Raw genomic sequence first — 18,910 nt, forward strand, 5'->3', positions numbered from 1 at the left:
CATTTGGACACGGCTCTCAGCATTTTGGCCAACTCTATTAGACGGCAATCGCGGCGTCATCATTAAGCAACATTCATGTCCAAAGTGCCAAACGAGTTTTTATTCGTCTCGCGAGAGCTTCTTCGCATTGGCAGCCAAAGTCTTCTCACCTTCCCAACTAATTGCCAGCCTTGATATTTACAAAGAGTTCACCGTATGCTTATGCAGGCGATAGTTGCTCTTCTTGGCTGGAAATTCTATATCTAAATACATGGCTGACCGCTGATTTGATTTGCATTTGCCGCAGCAGCATCATCATCGTCATCGTCAAGTGTTAAAATTGCACAATTTATGGGCCAAAGTCGGCAATGTTGAATTGACATTCAGGCTGGAGAAGTGCAATATATGCACCGGCGACATTTACAAATGTTATACAATTTGATGGCTTTATTTGATTCGACTTTTGGCCGATTAAAGCCGAAACTTTCAAGCCACTTGATCCGGCTCTGGTCATTGTGCAATGAGTTTTGACTTGGGCGAAATTAATGCAAAATAGTTTTGCAAATTGCTATGGCAACCCCACCCTGCAAATATAAATATATATGGTATATTGGCTGAGACGGACGACACAACCCCCAACTGACGAGTTTGTTGCCCAAGTCTTTCGGGTTTTGATTTTGCTTACTCGATAGCCGCAAGGCCCACTTGTCCAAGAGGAAAACTAAACCGAAACTAAATCGAGTCGACATAACAACGAGTGTGTTACCAATATTCATAAGTGCCAGGCGGCAGGCCGACAACTTTGGTTAGCAATTCAGCTCATATGCAGATCTGTGTAGATCGGGAAACTATAACTCCCGAGATGGGAGCGTGACACGATCTGGTGGCAGTAACACACCGCTATCCATCACGATCGTAGCGCCATGAACGACACGCATGCCCCAAATACAAAGGATAATAGTAAATACCACCGAGTAAACCGTTTTTCAATTACACCCTGCTGCTCATATAATTTAATCGAAATGCACATTTTTACCATTTTTTTTGTCTGGGTTGTGGCTGCAATTTCCTCGTGAAAAATGTTTTTTAATTGGTGCAACGCGGTGTGGCAAGCCACCGCAGATGATAACAACATTTCTGGCGGGTGCCGTTCCAAGACTTTAGCCGCATATTGCATTTTAATAAACGGCCATATCGGTTACGTCAAGGCATACACAAACATATCGGCGATCACAGTTTTATTTTTTTTTCTTTTTCGGGAAGGGGTACAAAATACAAAATAAAGAGCCGAGCCGAGCACGAGTCTGATATTTTCACGCTTAAGATAGTTTAATTTGGTAGTTGCCTGCAGATGGGGATTCAATTTGGGTCTCTGGTGTCCGCCAGGGGATCAAATTTCAATTAAGCGGATTAATCGTTGGCAAATGAAAGGGGAGTACTATTAATCAAGACACAAAGAAATTGAGACCAATCAGCAGAAAGCTATAGTGCATTGATAAATCTGATTAAAGTGAGCAACGAAACACAAAAATCAAATATGAAATACGAACATAAAAATACAAAACCTCACATAGAAGGTCAAGTACAAAAATCTAGATAGTATTGATGAAAATATTAATTCTTTGGCATATGATTTACTAACAAAACCTCACTTAAATGGAGAAGTATTGATGAAAAGATTGATTCTTTGGTATATATTTAAATTGCTACCAATGCTGCATCCTATGTGAATGCGAATGCCAAAATCACATATGAGATACAAAGTTTTTATTACAAAACCATACTTGGATACTGAAGTAATAGATTAGATTGATGATAAGATTGATTCTTTGATATATATTTTAGTCTGATTAGGACTTATAAAAGTGCTGCAACCTAAGTGTACAGACAAACCCAAATGATATACGAACCTTACAATACCAAACTAAAGTAAAAGAATCTAGATAACATTGATGAAAAGATTGATTGTTTGGTATCTGAGTGGTGGGCACACACACCCAGGCGTTTAACCTTGGGAGGCCTTCACTTCTGAGACACTTCTAAGTGCAAGGATAACCTGCGATCAGTCAGTCAAACTCGATTGTGATGTTGATGTTGATGTCGACTCCACTTGACTTTGACATGCGACTCGAACTTCATTAGGCCTGGCTTTGCCCATACGCCTGCCTGGCTACCTACCCACTTGGCGATACTTTACTATCTGGCTGGAGTTATTGGAGCGGCAACTTGAAAGATCACCCCTCACTTATGTTGCATTGAACTTGCCTCTGTCTCTGCACCAACGCACCAAACATCGCAACAAATTACGCCAAAAAAAAATGTGGACAAGAACCAAAAAAGACATGGCAAAGTGCGTTCTAGTGGCAGATACATTTTGTGAGCAAATTAATTTTGATTGCTGGCGATTGCAGTCGAGCGAGAACCGCTGTGTGGGCCAAGTTCTTTAGCCACTGATCGCTGACCATGGGCGGTGGCCACTGCTGATTTTTATTCTTTTATAAATATTCATTGACCAGCCAGAGCCGGAGCCACGGATACAGATACAGATACAGATACAAGTACAGAATCCATAGTTGAGTGGGCTGCTGCTGCTGCTGCTGGCAGAAGGTGGGCTCGGAATATTTTTAACGAGCTGCTTTATGTAAACAAACTGTTAACACGGCAGGTATCTCTCAGTCATACCACTCGCTATCAAAGTATTGGTATCCGTTCTTGTTCCCATTGTCGATTGTCGATTGTCGGTGCCGTACTTTACGACTACATGCACTCGCATTGAACAGCGATCTTAAGAGCCGATTAGATTTAACCTTGACCAAGATGATAACCGAAAACGAAAAGAAAAAAATATGAGAAGAAACAACGCAGGCACACACCTTAACGCATTTCCATTGATGCCGCATCGAAAAGAGCATAATTATTTCTTCAAATCAAGGTTTCTAGAGCGACTGCTTAGCACTTTAAATGTGCGAGATTTTCATATAAATGATACCAATAATTTGCATTTGAATTCGTTTTTCTGGGCGATCACATCCATCGCCCAAGACAGACGACTTCTGTTCCAATCAACATCCATTTTCTGGCCGCTTTGGGCAGTAACACCACCGAGTTCAGCAAACAGCAATAGTCATGACTATAATGATGATCGCTGAACCAACTCCTGCGAATGTTCGTGTCATGAATTTGCACAAATTATGCTAATTTCCCAAAATTACAAACCGCAAAGTGATTTTGTTGTATTGCTTTATTTGCCGCTCCTGTGTTTCGGTGTCTGCCAATTTTTTTGTGGTATTTGCACATTCAAACACTTTGATGCTCTGGGCAGAGCCAAAAAAAAATTAAAAAATAAATAAACACAGAAAAAACAAATACGAAAAGGTGTTAATTTTGATTGTAAGTAAATTTTTGGTTCACTGAACTCTTTGGTGGCGTGTCACATTATGCAACCGCCGTTTGCTGATTATCCGCGATCATTGTGGAGAAATATTTAAAAAATGCTTTATATTTAATTGAATAAAGGAAAGAGCAAACGAAAATATCATCACAAATCAATCAAGCTCATTGTCAGTTGATTGCAATCGCTGGGCGTTTCTGCAGGTGCCAATCAGACATGTCTATCTGTATCTGACAGATACGCGCACTTGTTCATTTGGATGTGTGAAAGGCCGCAAGAAATGTAATCGAAACAAAAAACGTAACTCCAAATCAGCTCTCTGCTCCTACAGATATAACAATCGTGTTGTGGGTGATTACATAAACAAGACAACTCGGACAACTTTATTTTGGGCCAGAGCTAAAAGCTGAAAGCAGATACTCGTGGCCAATGGATATTTGGTGTGTGCGAGCTGCGTGATTTGAAAGCAATTTGCTGTTTTCCCCCTCGTTACTCGTTACCCCATGCTTTTATCCCCCTGCTCTATCTGAAATCGAACAACGTGTAATTGGCCTGGCAGCACTTGCCGACAGGCGGAAAATTATAAGGTCCATGATTATCTTAAAATATTTGGATCTTAATGCCTTGGGGAATTTAAGCAGGAAATCTTATATACAGATGAAAATTAATGGCGTTCTTTTCCTCATCCGTTTAAGCACATATTTAAAATTACCTAGTATTCTTAATAACATTTAGTAGCAGTTAATCATGTAATTTTAAATGTACAAGCTAGAAATCCATTGGATTCCATTCAAACCAAAAAGCTATGTTTATTGGTAGCTCAATTTATTGAGATGAAGTAATTATTATGTCGTGATAAATTTAAACTTAATGTTTTTCTTAGAAGACCATTATAATTTGTAGTAAAAAAAAACTTAACTATGGAACGTAGAGTTTTAAGAAAGTTTGCCTTCACAAAGAAATAAAATATATATATAAGGTCTTAAATTACCTCAATCGGTTTAAGAGTTTCAGTTAATTTATATCCAAAGGTTCGAAATTTACTTCCTCACCCATTTCAAAAGTTTTTCAATTCCCGATTACGAAAGGCCAAGTAAAAGCTTTTTTATATCGCCTACAATTAAGAGGCAATTACTCGGCCAACTTTCAACAAGTTGGGCAAAGCAAATAAATCGATTTTAGGTAATTTATTAATTGTTTTTTTTTCGCATAAATTGCGTTCAAGGCGAGGCGTCTGGCAAAATTACAGCCTATCACCGTTGGGCAGTTACATAACACATGTACCAGAACTCTTAATGCGAGACAAACTTAAGTCGCATAAACAAACGTTAAGTAAGTCTGAAATCAGCACAGCACACGCCCAAACGCCTTGGCTGCATTTTTTTTTTGCTGGCCATTCGGTGGAAATGCGGAAAAACGCAACCAAAGTGGAACACGAAAAATTTGTTACTAGCACTCGGTTTACTGCCACAGGCCGAGAAAAAATGCAGCCGGTCGCGTAAATTAAAAGATCTGCCAAATGGCAAATAAAACTAAAATTGCAAATAAAATAAATGTTAGCGTATGTCGGTGCAAAATCAGAATTAATGATAAACTCAGGGAAAAGTGAAGAAATCGATGGAGACCAATGAAGTTGTTTGCTCAACTTGTTGACACCTTCTCTGCTGTCAACTGGGTTTCAATGTGAATGCCAGGCATTTATCGTGCACATTTATCATACGCACTGTGTGCCAAAAGCCATTTAAGTGTCGCTAACTCAAATATTGATCATAATTCAAGTGCCCAGCGATGCTGCAACGGGTGAAGAGAGAGAGAGAGAGAGGCTGCTCCAACAATTTCCAATCGCACTCGAATTTGCATTTGCACACAGAAAAAAAATGTAAATGTAAATATATTGAAAGCTAAATCAAGTTCGTTGCCTAAGTCATTTGTTTTTTCAATTTGTTTTTGTCACAGCACTTGTATTTGATTCTAATCTCTACATAGTTTTTGTACAGGGAATAAATCGACTTATTTATTAGTACCTTATTTTTCTCAGTGCAGAGGCTGTTTGGCCCATGTCATCTGTGGCAATTTGTTGCTTGGCTTTGCCTGCAATTTGTTTATGGCACATGTCGTTGTTGCTGTTGCTGACATTTAAGTAAAGTCGCGTGTGCGGGGACATTGAACTTTGGCGTTTCGTATTTGTTTCTTCGATTTTTTCGGTATTTTCAATAAATGCCCCAAAATATATTGAGAGCAGAAGCAAGTTCGTTGCCTAAGTCATTTGTCTGGCTGATTTGTAACATTTCTGTTCCCATACGCGTTCATGGGAACTTTAGTTGTCAAATGAATTCCCATAGATTTCAGTCGATATAAACATTAGATAAATTTGATCTGACTCAGCTTAAGAACCATTACAGTTCCACTTCCTTAATAGATCTTATGTTAAACATGATCTCAGCTGGTGGCCAGTTCTAGCAGTAGCTCAAACGTCCAACCAGCTTGACTCACTGTTAATATTTTAATTATAGCATTATGGCCGATACTTAATTAGCCCTGATCACGCCTGGTGCCAAGTGGGTGTTCGTTCGATAATCGCCAAACAAAAAGCCAATTAAAGCTGAAACGAAATCGTAAGCAAATTGAATTGAAAGCATTTAGGTGTCTGAATTGTTCAGTCAACGATTTAGTAGCTAACCTTTTTCAAGGCCACGCCTGCCGCTGGCTGGCTCTGTTTTACTCCAGTAATTATTGCAATTACAGAGGCGATAAAACCGAACCGAGAGACCGAGAATAGTGTGGAAACATGGCTTATCTAGATCGCAGATTATTTGCATAAAATGTTCAACTATGCAAATTGCAGCTAATTTTTATGACTTGGCCAGCGTCATTCAAACGCAACTCATATTCATATGGCTTGTCATACCGCCGTGTGCAGGCCAAGAATGTTGACTAGAAAAAAAGTTCAATAAATTATTTTAACTGCCTGCCCGAAATGGAGTTCGCCGGTGTCAGTGATTTGACAAATGTCGATGGAAATTTAATGCTATCATGCCTGCTTGTATTAATTTTAAGCTTACCAAGGAACGAACATACTTCATTAGATTCTATTTTATTATGTAATAGAGCCTGCATGCGGTTTCTCTAATTAATTGACTCTAATTTCTCATTTTCACCTTCTTTTATTTGCAGGAGGGCAGCATCGGTCACGATCTGGTGATCAAGCCCTTGCCGCACGAGCTCAGTCCCAATCCAGAGGAGTCCCATCACATCATCTACAAACGGGAGGCATCCGCAGCAGAAGACCAACTGAGTGACTTTGGTAAGATATATGTATAATCCGGTACCCTACGTTCTTAATGGGCGCATTGACCCATAGAAAGGCATAGAAACGAAACCCCGGCTCATAAATCTCGGTCCCCAGATCGACGTGATGCCGATAGTATTTCCTGCTCGACAAAAAAAAAGATATAAAAGAAGCATATGCAATCACTTAAGCTGAAGAGTTCAATGTAACAATTCGCCCTTCGCTAAATGCATTTACCCCTGCTGCAGTTGTGGTGGCGCCAAAATTCCAGCAATACAATAATCACTATAAAATTATTTATTTAATGCCTGGTATTTCTCACTGTCGGCTTTTTTGCCGAAATGCCCCCAAAAATTATACCCAATACAGTTAAATGTCCGGCTACCTGACTTGCCAGCTTCTTATATCATAATAAAGACATTCCACCACTCGATTTTGCTTAATTTTTTGTATTTAATTCGCCATTTCCGGTTATCGTTTTGTATTTTTCTCTCTCTGGCATAGCCTTCATGGAACCTGATGATCTGGTGGCCAGCGAAAATCTTGAGAGATTGCAGCGCCGCCAGCGTCGCAGTCGACGCAGTGCGCCCAAGAGTCCCGACTTCGAGGACCTCAACGACGAGGACGAAGGCGCCCTGGAGGCGGAGCCCCAAGTGGCCGAGTCCCGGGCTCGATCCCGCCGCCAGGCCCCGTACATCATCTATCCCGAGGTCTTGGTTATCGTCGACTACGATGGCTATCGGCTGCATGGCGGCGATAATTTGCAGGTACGTGTGCGTGACAGGGCCACAAAAAAATGGGGGGAAAAATGGGAGAAAAAACTGGTGAAAAAAAAAGAAATTAAGTGACGGTGCCGCGAATGAAGTTGTTTCGGCAATTGCAGACAGCTCAAATTGAGATTGGGATTGTCTCTGCGTGTGTGCGGATTTTCGACCGCCATTCGATGCGATGCCGTCGCACCCAACCCAACCCGGAGGGGATTTCAAAGTCTGAGGATTTGTAAAAGTTGTTTTTTGTTGGTTTCTCCGTTGCTACATGTGTAGATATTATGCGAGCCAAGACATATGTTCGCATTGATAGATAGCTCTGGTTGTGACTGAGACTCGAGTCCCCAAAGGCGATTATATTGGGTTGAATTGGGGATTTATTAAAGTAATATATTTTATTAGAGCAATAGCTGCAACTTGCACATAAAAATCACTTTCAGTAGAGTAAATTAAATAGACAAATCAAGTTTGTAACTTTTTTCAAGTTTTTCTTTATCAGAACTCAGGTATAGTTTTTTTTATAGCCTAATTATTATGCACATCACTCTCGCTTGAGATTTATTTGTCTGCCTGAACTGGGTGCGTTCTAGCCGAAAAGAATACCTAGAACACACAGAGATGCGGCTCAGATGAAAGTTTAATGTTGATGGTTAAATCTGACAAAGACAAACGTGCAATGTACTCACATAACTTATATCCCCAACCCAGGTCAAACGCTACTTCATCTCATTCTGGAACGGAGTCGATCTGCGCTACCGCCTGCTGAAGGGTCCAAGAATACGCATCAGTATTGCCGGCATTATTATTTCAAGGGTAAGTACACAGAAAATATACAAAAATATTAAATCAATTTAATTTTAAATTTGTATTTTGCCAAGTTTGCTAAGGGAAATAGTAGGTTCTTATGTTTTTATAAACTTTTCAAAGACTTATTTCCAAAACATAGGTTTCCTGCAAAATCTTTTTTATTCAGCAATGATATTGTCACATCTTATTCTTAAATATAATTGAAAGAAAATATATTGCCACGATTTCCCAGATATCCGTTTTCATTGTGTACCCTTAGCAACCCTTTTTTATGCCCCTCCAGCCAGATCGTTACACAATCACAGCAATTCAACTTTCATTTGGCTAATTGAGTAATCCATTTTGGAAGCTAAGCTTTGACCCCTGGCCAAAATGGGTCTTGCCAATCGGGGCAGCTCTCCTTCGAACCCAGACCCAAGTAGCCGCAGGCTGGCCCAGCCAGCTCAATTCCGAATGGACTGTCACGATCTGGGAATCTGGCTGGGAAAAACTGGCAGAAAAAACATGCAACGCATGCGCTTCGATTCGTTAGAAAAAATGTGAACAATCAATTTGGTTATTTGCTCGGGCATAGCACACAAAAAAGCCAGGCCAGCAAATTTTAACAAGTTTTTTACTCGAACCTGGCTAAATGTTTTTCTAGAAATTAGCCAAATAAATATTTTATGGGCACGCGAATTGAGGTAGCCGAAAAAGTTGGCTTTAACCTTCTGGCACCGCTTATATCCTGACATGATTTTTTCAATGGGTTTAACTATTTAAAGGTGGCTAAAAAACCATTTGAGCTGAATTTAAAATAGTTGTTCTAGCTTTATTTCCAAGCCCTCAAGGCAATCATAAGAGCCATTTTAAACTGGCTCAAACCACATATTTTAAGAAATAATTATACAAATCATAAAAACTACTCTAGGCTGGCTTAAGTCACACATTTTTTAGAGGCATGTGGCAGAAGCTTTATAAATTAGAACCCTCGAAAAGAAATGCGAGTAAGCTTTATAAAAATACAGCTTTGGTTTCCTCTTACATCAATTTGTGCCGTCGTGAGCGATCTCTTTAATGCCAGCTAACATCTTTCACTTATCAGCATTCAACTAATTTGATTGCATAAGTGAAAACCATAAAACACTTTGACAACATTATAGCATCGTGGCTTCGTTTTGTCTCAATATTGCGGGCAAAGTAACCGAAGAGACTTTCGGTTAGACTTTCTCACACAAATCAGTTTGGCGTTGCTTCAGGAAGCCATTTGTCGACGTTGGCCAAGAGAGAGAGAGATGGAGAGTGGGCCAAGAAAGTGGAAAATTGGCACAGACTGGGATCTGCGGCTCATGGTGGCTCATGGTGGTTCACCTGCACAACAGACGCCACCGGTTGCAGTCCCAGTTGCATCAAGTTGGCTGCCCACACGACAACTCCGCATCGAGGAGACAACGATGTCGACGGGTTACCCTAAGTACGTCAATTGGCTTTGGCTTTGGTTTTGGCTGGCTTTTTAGCTTTGGCTTTTTGGTTTTCTGGCTCTAACAGTGGAGGCAAAAAATTATTTTCAGACCGCATAAATAATGCAACAGCGCCTGCTGCAACTGCGTGTTGGCCGTGGTTACATAATCTAATGGGCCACGCTAACTGCAGTCGGCAGTTGACTCAGATCAGATTTTTTTCGGCTGGCATGTTTTTATTTTCCTCTTTTGCCCAATTTCACACAAGCAAACGAGACTTCCTCTTCTATGCCCACACACACACACACACATTCACACACACCGTCGCCAAAATGCGTATCTGGTGGCTACAGGTACATATAATGTATCTTAGCATCCGTCGCTAAACATTTTTTCATTTTTTGCGACGCTAATTAATGTTGCCACGACCAAGCGAGAAATGGAAGTCGGGTAATTACTCAGAATTTGAATTGGGCAACAAATTATTGGATACACATATCCGATAAGTCGACGCGATGGAAAAACAAGAAATCTGAACGAATTTATTGGGTTTTTGCGTCATTTTATCGGAAGAGATTGGGCTGATAAATTGTTTGGTCAACAGGAGCTCGTGCCGATCACTTTACATATTAAACCATGAAATATGAGTGCAAATTTTAGTTTGCTGGCTGACAAAAAAAACACAAACAACTTGACCCCAATGCCAGCAACAAAACACCAAAACAGCCAATCGTTTATTTCATAAAACAAAAAGACAGCAAATGCACGAAATCCCAAGTCACATAAATTAATCACCCATTGACAAATAACTAAGAGAATTACTTAGGCCACAACTGCAGAGATCTGCAAGAGTTGTTCAATTAATTGATTCTAACTGAGACTCGAAAAACAAATAAATAAGCCGCAACAAAATGACAACAAAACGCTGAAACATTAATAAGCCGCAGACTGCGTAACTCAACTGAGTGCGATTGAGGTCCGAAGGCGTTGAAAACTGCAAATCGAGCCTGGTTAAAATCATTATTTTTTCCGCAGAGGCAGAACAATGAGCTCAGATCGAGTGCCAACCCAGTTACTTTTAAAAGCCAAAAGTGGCAAAATCAAAAATTCTAATCGACTGGCCAGCGCTCAAATTACACTTTGCCAGGGGAATATTAAATGGTTTTTTTTAGTACAAAAGGGTAAATGAGAGTGTATTCATTGGAGTGCTGTTTAGAAAAACCGCTTAAAAAATAATTAAAATATCGTTAATGTGTAATGACAACAAATAATTGATATTTAATCAAAGCGTTGTATTTAGTGAGAGGCTTAGGACTATAAACCACTGCGAAACCCAATACTAAGTAACAGCCCGTCGAGCTTTGACATATTTCTCCATGTTCGCCACACGATACGCACCTAATAAATTGCGCATACGCAACGTTGCCGCAGTTGGCCGCATTGAAATATGTGTGTGGCGCAAGCGCAGTGCCAATGCGTTCGACACTTGTACAGCAGGCAGCAGACAGTGGGCAAAAGGGGCTGGTGGTTTAACTTCTAACGGAAAGTTGCCCGCAATTAATTAAAATGTTAATTAAATGTCACAGATAAAAGTTCAAGTCAAGTCGGTAGCCGACTTAAGCTACCCCCACGCCATTCCGTGCTCAGATCCGAGCAATATATGATCTGATCTCTATAGTGTTGGCTTTATAAATCTATATCTATGGCTTGTTATGATCACCTGCACACAGTGCTATCGGCCCCAGGAATTCAAGCCACTTGATTAATTGATCCGCTTGGGTGGAGTCTGGCTCTGGTTTCCCATTTCCCATTCCTCACTCCCAGAATTCTGGTAACTGAGAGCCAGGGCTATCCCAATTTCAGCGCAATCGACATTCTCCACTCGCTCTTATCTCAACGACTCTATCTAAAGTGCCACAGAAATGCCAAATAATGCACGAACGACACACCCAAAGACACACAAATCTAGCTGCCTTTTGCCCAGTTCTCATATTTGCAAGTTGTCATAACAAATTCCGCGACTAACGAAGCTGGGGACCAAAAGTTCGGGATAGGGCATAGCCAGGTGTTGCCCCCAGGGCACATTTCTCGTACTCCCAGATCCATTTCCATATCCATATCCACATCCACATCCATATGAGTGGTGCCGGTAGCCAAAAATGCAAGTGCCAGACAAACATAAATTGCAATAATGCAAATGGAAATGAGAAGCGAAGCTCAGACAGAGCGACAAGCAAACAAATAAACAAACAAACAAATAAAATGCTGGCCAGGGGCGCAGCTGAAAAAGCCGGAAAAGTCGCCGGGAATTGAGGGGCAGTTCAACAAAACACCCTAACGGAAAGTGGCGTATATGAAAAATGATACAACTTGCTAATGCCTGATTCGACTGACACATATACTAGAAACACTTCAGGCAACTCTCTCATCATCACTTCTGGGAAATTCATTTATTTTACTACCACAACACAAATCAAATTAATTGGTCATTCATATGTCAAGTGCAGATATACATAAATCAGTCAGGAGAATTAGCTAAGCTGAGGGTGATGACACTTTTTATAGGGGAATAAACCTATTTAAATATATTACATTGTGAGTTTAAATGTAAAAGTCTTTAATGAAGTTGTGACATTTCATTGCACGTAAAGGCAATTCATTTGGCATTTTCCAAATATTTGTAAATTAAATGGAAAACCAGATTGATCTTTACCTTAGTAACAAGCAGGAAAAGGCAATAGTGTATAATTGATTAATTCAATTATATATTATTTGCTTTTCCTGCTTTTTACTTTTACCACGTTTTTTATTTTAATATTTTTTAGGCATTACATTTTTAAGGACTTTTGGGTAAATACTGAAATAAAAAACATTAATGAAGTAATTTAACACTAAATACAGGAAAAGGCCAATAAAATGTAATAGCTCTAAATGAAGGCTTTTAATTTTTGATGACTTTGTAATTTCTATGCCTGGTGGCAGGGTATTGGAAAAGGAAAAGTATTCCCCATATCTTGACCCAAAAGCCCGTCCACTCTGTGGGTGGTGGCCCGATCGAGCCGCCTGTCGCCCAAGTCCGACTTATCCGCTGTGTGGGCGCCGAAAGTCAAAGCGTATGTCATTGCAGGGGGCGGAAGGGAGGTGGGTGTGGTTGTGGGTGTGTGTGTGTGTGTATGTGTCCGAGTGGGTGTGAGCCGCCTGGGTTGTGCACCCCACCACCCTGTTGGATAGTTTAGTGAGCCTTGCGAAATGCTAGAAATTACAGGCAATTGCATTGACAGTTTTGTGTTTTTTTTTTTTATTTTCCGCAAGATTTATTTATACGCCCAGCCCAGGGAAAGGAGTTGAAAAACCTGTGCCCCAGTTGGGGCTGCAAAATTGAATTAAAATATAACATTTTGCTTTTAATTACGCACAAAAGGCTATTGCAAAACTGTCGCCAAGTTTTAGTTTATTTTTAATTTTTGGGCGAAAGGCAAACCGGTCCCGGGTTTAGTGGCTCGGTTACATTTTAGGTCCTACTGACAGTTTCTTTGATAAGTTTTTGGTCTAGCCAATAACTTGACAAATGTTTTTTATATATTATTTGTTTGGAACTTTGGGGCAAGCGGTGCACAGTTGGCACTTGTATTGTGCAATCTATAATCAAAGATGTGCCAGGTCATCCATGGTCCAGTGGCTTGGGGAGATTGTGGATTGCGCCTGGGAGACACTTTATTTGCCTGTTGGTTGGCCTGTCTGCTGGTGGTCTACCTCTGTCTAAGGTTTGTCTTTCCCATGCCAACTTGGGTGACGTTGATGGCCGTGTATGGTTGAGATCTGGGCAAAGAAATAAGCAGCAAAACAATTAGTTTGCATGCCAGCTGGCTTAAGGAAGCGATTTCTAGGATTATGTAATATAAATTAAATAAAAGTTTGAAAATTACCCATACCTACTCAATTATAGATAGTGAAACAATGAGTCAGTGCCTTCGAACAACTTACAACTCCAATCGAGCTCATCAGCAATCCACTTGAGTGAAGCATCTTCCACATAACACAGAGACTGCTCTAATAAACCACTCAAAATGCAATTCCACAATAATTATTTGTAATTTTGTGGATTCCAATCCGAGCCAGTTGCCTTTCCCACTGCTTGGCCCAAGGCCACAATCGAAGCATTTAAAATTCTTGATAGTTTTGTCTGTCGAAAATTACCAAAAAAAAACTAACTCAATTCGAATTTTGGCTTCATTCTGGAGAACGACGTGCCCGCACTTTTAAATGATCAGTGTGTCAGGTCGTCCAAAAAATTGGACGGGAATGGGACAGAAACGAAACGGATAGACTTTGAGTGCGGACTGTTAATGTTGGATGGCTACAGATTCAGATTCAGATACAGATACACCCAATCGAGCGGATACGTTTTGCATCTCATTTGGCAATATACAGATTTCAAAACTCCGCTGCTTGTTGCTCTTTAGATCACTTTGTCAGACTCTGTGTTCATTTCCTAGACATCTGCTGTCTGTCCAACTAGTTGGTAATTTATCAAAAGACTTTGGTTCACCAGCTTAGATACAGGCAAAGCTTAGCGACGGAGTATCTCCGAGATTGTTTTCCAGCTGGCAAATGGCTGCAAATCAAATGTGTCAACCGAGTGCGGTTTGTCACTTAACTTTGGTTTTATCACCTGCACCTCCGGTGGAAACTGGAAGTGGAATTGAGAACTGCAACTGGTCTGGGCACACGGATTAGCCTTAAAGCCGTATTAACATATTGATTTGCCTAGGGCTCAAACTGATTGACAATTGTGTTATTTTAATTTATGTACCTGTCACTTCGATAAATCAGAAACGCCCCTTCGGTCACGATATGAGTGCTTACGTATCTGTGGACGAGTGCTGAAAGTTGCCCTCGGATGTGCACAGCTGATGAAATTGCCACTGCATCGAGCAAATGCAACTGCAACTGCCACAGCAACTGCAGCTCCAATTATGCAACGCACAATTGCAACTGGTTTTTTTAGTAAGGTAGCCTAACAATAAAAAGCAACGAATTTCCAAAGGCAGCCGACACGACTTTGACTTTGCTCGGCTTGAACGTCATCTGTACACTCTGGAAAAATAGGGTCATCTTAGTAGACAAAAATAGTAAACAAATGTAAAGATCTTAAAATTTGAAAAAATTTCGAACAACCAAATTTATTGTATTTTAAATTAAAAAATCTTTAATTTTGATCTTATTTTGTAGAGTGTGCAGATGATATTATAAATTTAGTATGTTATAAAAACTATTTTATACTTCTATTTACAACTTACTAATGAAACGAAATCACAATTTATATACAAAAGAGCTGATATTATAACATCATTATTTATTTTATTATACCCCCAAATTAGGTATTACATTTTTTTATGTGCAACTAATGCCGATCATCTGCTGCATTGGCCTTATCGCTAGGCTTGGTTTTAGCAGCACGTTTTTCACGTTCACTTGGTTTCCGTTTCGACTTCGGTTTCCAGCTTCATTTTCACCAACGAATGGGCCATAAATATTTCACTTGGAGCTCTTTTCATTCGCTCCGTCACATCTAGTCAAATGCCAAATCAGTTGCATCATCGCATTGAAAGCTTCCTTGGGGCGAATTTTTGTCGAATATTTTGCAATTTTCACTACCTGATGATGGCCTACTGTATTCTAATGTGGGTCACAGGGTTCAATGGGGTTTTAGTTTTACTCGGCGATTTTATGAGCCATAAATGTCAGCCGCAGGTAGTGACTTTAATGGCTAATATTTGCAAAGATCAAAAAAAGGGATTTAAGCTAACCAGTTGCCACATGACTATTTAGTTTAAGAGCTTGAAACGGCTATTTGCGATTACAATATTGTGCATTTTTTTGTTTATGTTCATAACTTTTAAGACACAAAGCATTTAATAAATTGTTAGTAATATAATGCCATTCCAAGGTGTTTTATGTTTATGTATTATGTATTATGTATTTTTGTATATTTTCATAACTATTGATATACAAATCATTTCAAAAATTGTTAGATAAAAATACCATTCCTACGTGTTTTATGGTGAAACAATTAATCTACTAATTTTTTCACATTACTATTTAGTGTTAAAACTTTAAGCGGCTATTTGTGATTACAAAAAATGAATGAAATGAATGATTCACTTTTTATTTATATTTTATTTTTTTGTTTATTTTTATAACTTACAAAGCATTGTTAGATATTATTAAGTATCATTTAGTAATCTTTCAATTTTGTTATTTTTCAGGGTCGTGACGCCACTCCCTATCTGGAACGCAATCGAGTGGGTCGGGATGCCATCGATTCGGCTGCTGCTCTCACGGACATGGGAAAATATTTGTTCCGGGAACGCCGACTGCCCGTCTACGATATTGCCGTGGCCATAACCAAGTGAGTGGGCGGGGGAATTGGCCATGTTACCGCCTTGTGTTTTGTGTTCTCGTTGCAGTATCGACAGCAGATTTATCTCCGCGCGATTTCACTCCCCCCTTACACCTTACCCCTTAAAACCTTTCCACTTTACCAAAGATTTCCCAAAAAAACACATATATATTATAATGTCTACTCGTGTCTAGGTATGATATGTGTCGCAGGCGAAAAGGAGGTCGTTGCACCAAGGGCACAGCGGGTAAACAGATTTCAAAGAAATTAAAATCCAATTCTAGACTTAGACTCACGACACTCATACATTACACATAGAACAACACCTAGAACATTTGTCATTGCGGGTGTTTAACATAGTTTAGTCAGTTTTTGGTTTGTTGCACCTCTCGAGCTACATGAAACACTTACAAACAAAAAACCGAATAAGTTGACTAAAAATGCGTGTGGGTCTTAATAAATTACTACCACAAATACACGACACACACACACTCACAAAAAACACCCAATTTACAACATTTAAGCAAAGGAAAAAAGTCAAAGTCGAAGCGTTAAACTAATTTGAGTAGCGGATCGGGCCATAAAGCATAGAACCGGTTGATTTATTTAGTTTATTGTATCTGCTTTAAGGTCTCATTGGTTGAAGCAAACATTTACATCAAGATTTAGTATTTAATTGTGGTTTATGCGCCTAAATTATTGGATACTCCTTATGGAGCAAAAATAACCCATTCAGTTAATTTTGAAAGTTAATTGGATATAACTACGTATTCTTGCCTTATATTTACTGTAAGATCTCTGCTAGAAGATATTTGATTAAGTTAATTTGATAGCAGTAGTTATTTTGGTTTTTATTCGGATTTCCGAAGATAGGATTCTTATAAATCTTCTCTTGCTCTTGGCTCTTAAACTGCGGCCCACCCAAAATATTGCCAAATATTTAATTGGGCTGGGCCCCAAATCGAAACAAAATAAAATCGATCAAGCAACGAGGGGAGATAATTGATTAAATGAAGCTGAAAACACCCCGATCGAAACCGAATCTAAAATTTCTACGCATTTTTGAACCATTTTCGCCCGCAGACTCGATATGTGCCGTCGCACCTCCGCTTATGGTGAATGTAATCGCGGTACCGCAGGTAAAGACCCAACCACTAGCTGGCAATTTGTTAGCCAACATCTGTACAGATAAATGCAAAAAAAATAGAAAAAATGATACAAAAAAGAAACACAGAAGTTAAGCAAACGCGTTAAAAATAAATAACATTAAAGGCGGCCACCGCCGAACCCAAAAATGCGTCGCTCCATCATCAACCAAATCAAGCAAATTTAATTGAATTTCATGCACGTCTCTTTGTCTCTATTTTTATCCTCGCTCCCTCTCTCTCTACTGCTGCTCCACCTCTCTCTTTCTGAGATCTGGAAACTATATAATTTATGTGTCTTTGTTTGTGTCGCACGCGCCTTTTTGTACAGCAAGAAGAACAAGAAGAACAGGAAATGGCTGCGCATGCGCCATTTTGGCAATTCTCCTCGGACTGTGCTGTTTCCTCTTCGCTCTTTAAGAACATATTCAAATTTGCCTTTTGTACAAAAAAACTTTTTCTCAAAGTGCAATTATCACCATTTCTTCTACTCCCCTTGATCTGCCTTCTTTTTGTGTATATATCTTTCAATCATCATTGATTGTCTCAGAAATCTCTTGAGAAAGTGTTTGTTTTCAAGAGGTTTGTTTTGGTTGTCTGAACTTCGTTTTTTACCCCATTATTCATATCGAAATATGTGACAACTGCATGTAATTTTTGCATAAAAAAAAAACAAGTTTATCAAATTTTCTCACCCATTCTTTTGTGAAGTATCAACACCTTCAAATAAATGTATATTATTTCGCATAAAATGTACTATTCATCTAGCGGTTTAAAAAAATCTTAGGAAAAAGAATATACCAAATTTTAAATGGAACAACGAATTTCGCGAGCCTGTATAAAAAGATTTTAGTAATCTAAAATTCAACTAGACTTGGTAACTAAAACAAGGTTTTGGATTTACTAACATGAGTCTACTTATAACTACACTTTATGGTCTATAGACACACTATATCTAAGAAATGGTTATTGTGACTAAATTTACACATTGAAACTAAACTTACACCTACTAACTTATTGCTCTCTCCCATCAAATCACAATTACTAAAGCGACCCGCTTCTCCCAGCGGTTACAGTTATTATGTAAAAAAAAATATCATACAATGTTTGAAAGTAAAAAAAGAGAAACAAATTGCTCAGTTGCGAAAAAGAAAAAACATTAGATTTTTCATTTAATAACTGCAACGGCGATGGTGACTTGAAAAAAATTGTCAACTTCCTGTTGGACAAGAAACCAAAAAGCAAATGCAACAGTGAAAAACAACCCACTAATTGCCTAATTTCGGTCGTGTGTTTTCTTTCGGAAAAGGCTTCGCTTACGTCGGTGGCGCATGCGTTGTGAACAAGCGACTGGAGAAGGTGAACAGCGTGGCCATCATCGAAGATACCGGTGGTTTCAGCGGCATTATCGTGGCTGCCCACGAAGTGGGACATCTGTAAGTAACGCCTTGTTCATGCAGTGAAAAAAAACTTAAAACTTTCATTCTGTTTCAAAGGAAATTGAACTAGAAATTTTTGATGCATTCCATCTTGAATATGATTTAAATGATTGACATGTTAGGAAAAAAGAAAACAAATACTTATATCACTCTCAGAGATTGGAAATATAGTTAATTTTCTTAATTTTTTAATTGTAATTGAAATAATACCATTTAATTTACTTTCTTTGACCGATTCCCAAACGGAACCT

At 39.2% G+C, this 18,910-nt stretch overlaps 1 protein-coding gene across 5 annotated transcripts in view; it reads left to right on the forward strand.

Annotated features, from left to right (window-relative positions):
- LOC108141372 (venom metalloproteinase 3) overlaps positions 1–18,910 on the forward strand; it is a 49,752-nt gene that overhangs the window by 26,071 nt on the left and 4,771 nt on the right. For 3 of the 5 annotated variants that reach the window (XM_017264703.2, XM_041707662.1, XM_017264708.2), the window contains exons 5-10: positions 6,545–6,674; positions 7,164–7,426; positions 8,135–8,239; positions 15,942–16,084; positions 17,159–17,214; positions 18,530–18,656. In XM_017264703.2, coding sequence (XP_017120192.1) covers positions 6,545–6,674; positions 7,164–7,426; positions 8,135–8,239; positions 15,942–16,084; positions 17,159–17,214; positions 18,530–18,656 — 824 coding nt within the window. Of the gene's footprint in view, positions 1–6,544; positions 6,675–7,163; positions 7,427–8,134; positions 8,240–15,941; positions 16,085–16,269; positions 16,323–17,158; positions 17,215–18,529; positions 18,657–18,910 lie in introns of all 5 variants that reach the window. The other 2 variants (XM_017264705.2, XM_041707663.1) reach the window with 1 other exon arrangement.

Source organism: Drosophila elegans, unplaced genomic scaffold (assembly GCF_018152505.1).
Source record: "Drosophila elegans isolate 14027-0461.03 unplaced genomic scaffold, ASM1815250v1 contig_183, whole genome shotgun sequence".
Lineage (NCBI taxonomy): Eukaryota > Metazoa > Arthropoda > Insecta > Diptera > Drosophilidae > Drosophila > Drosophila elegans.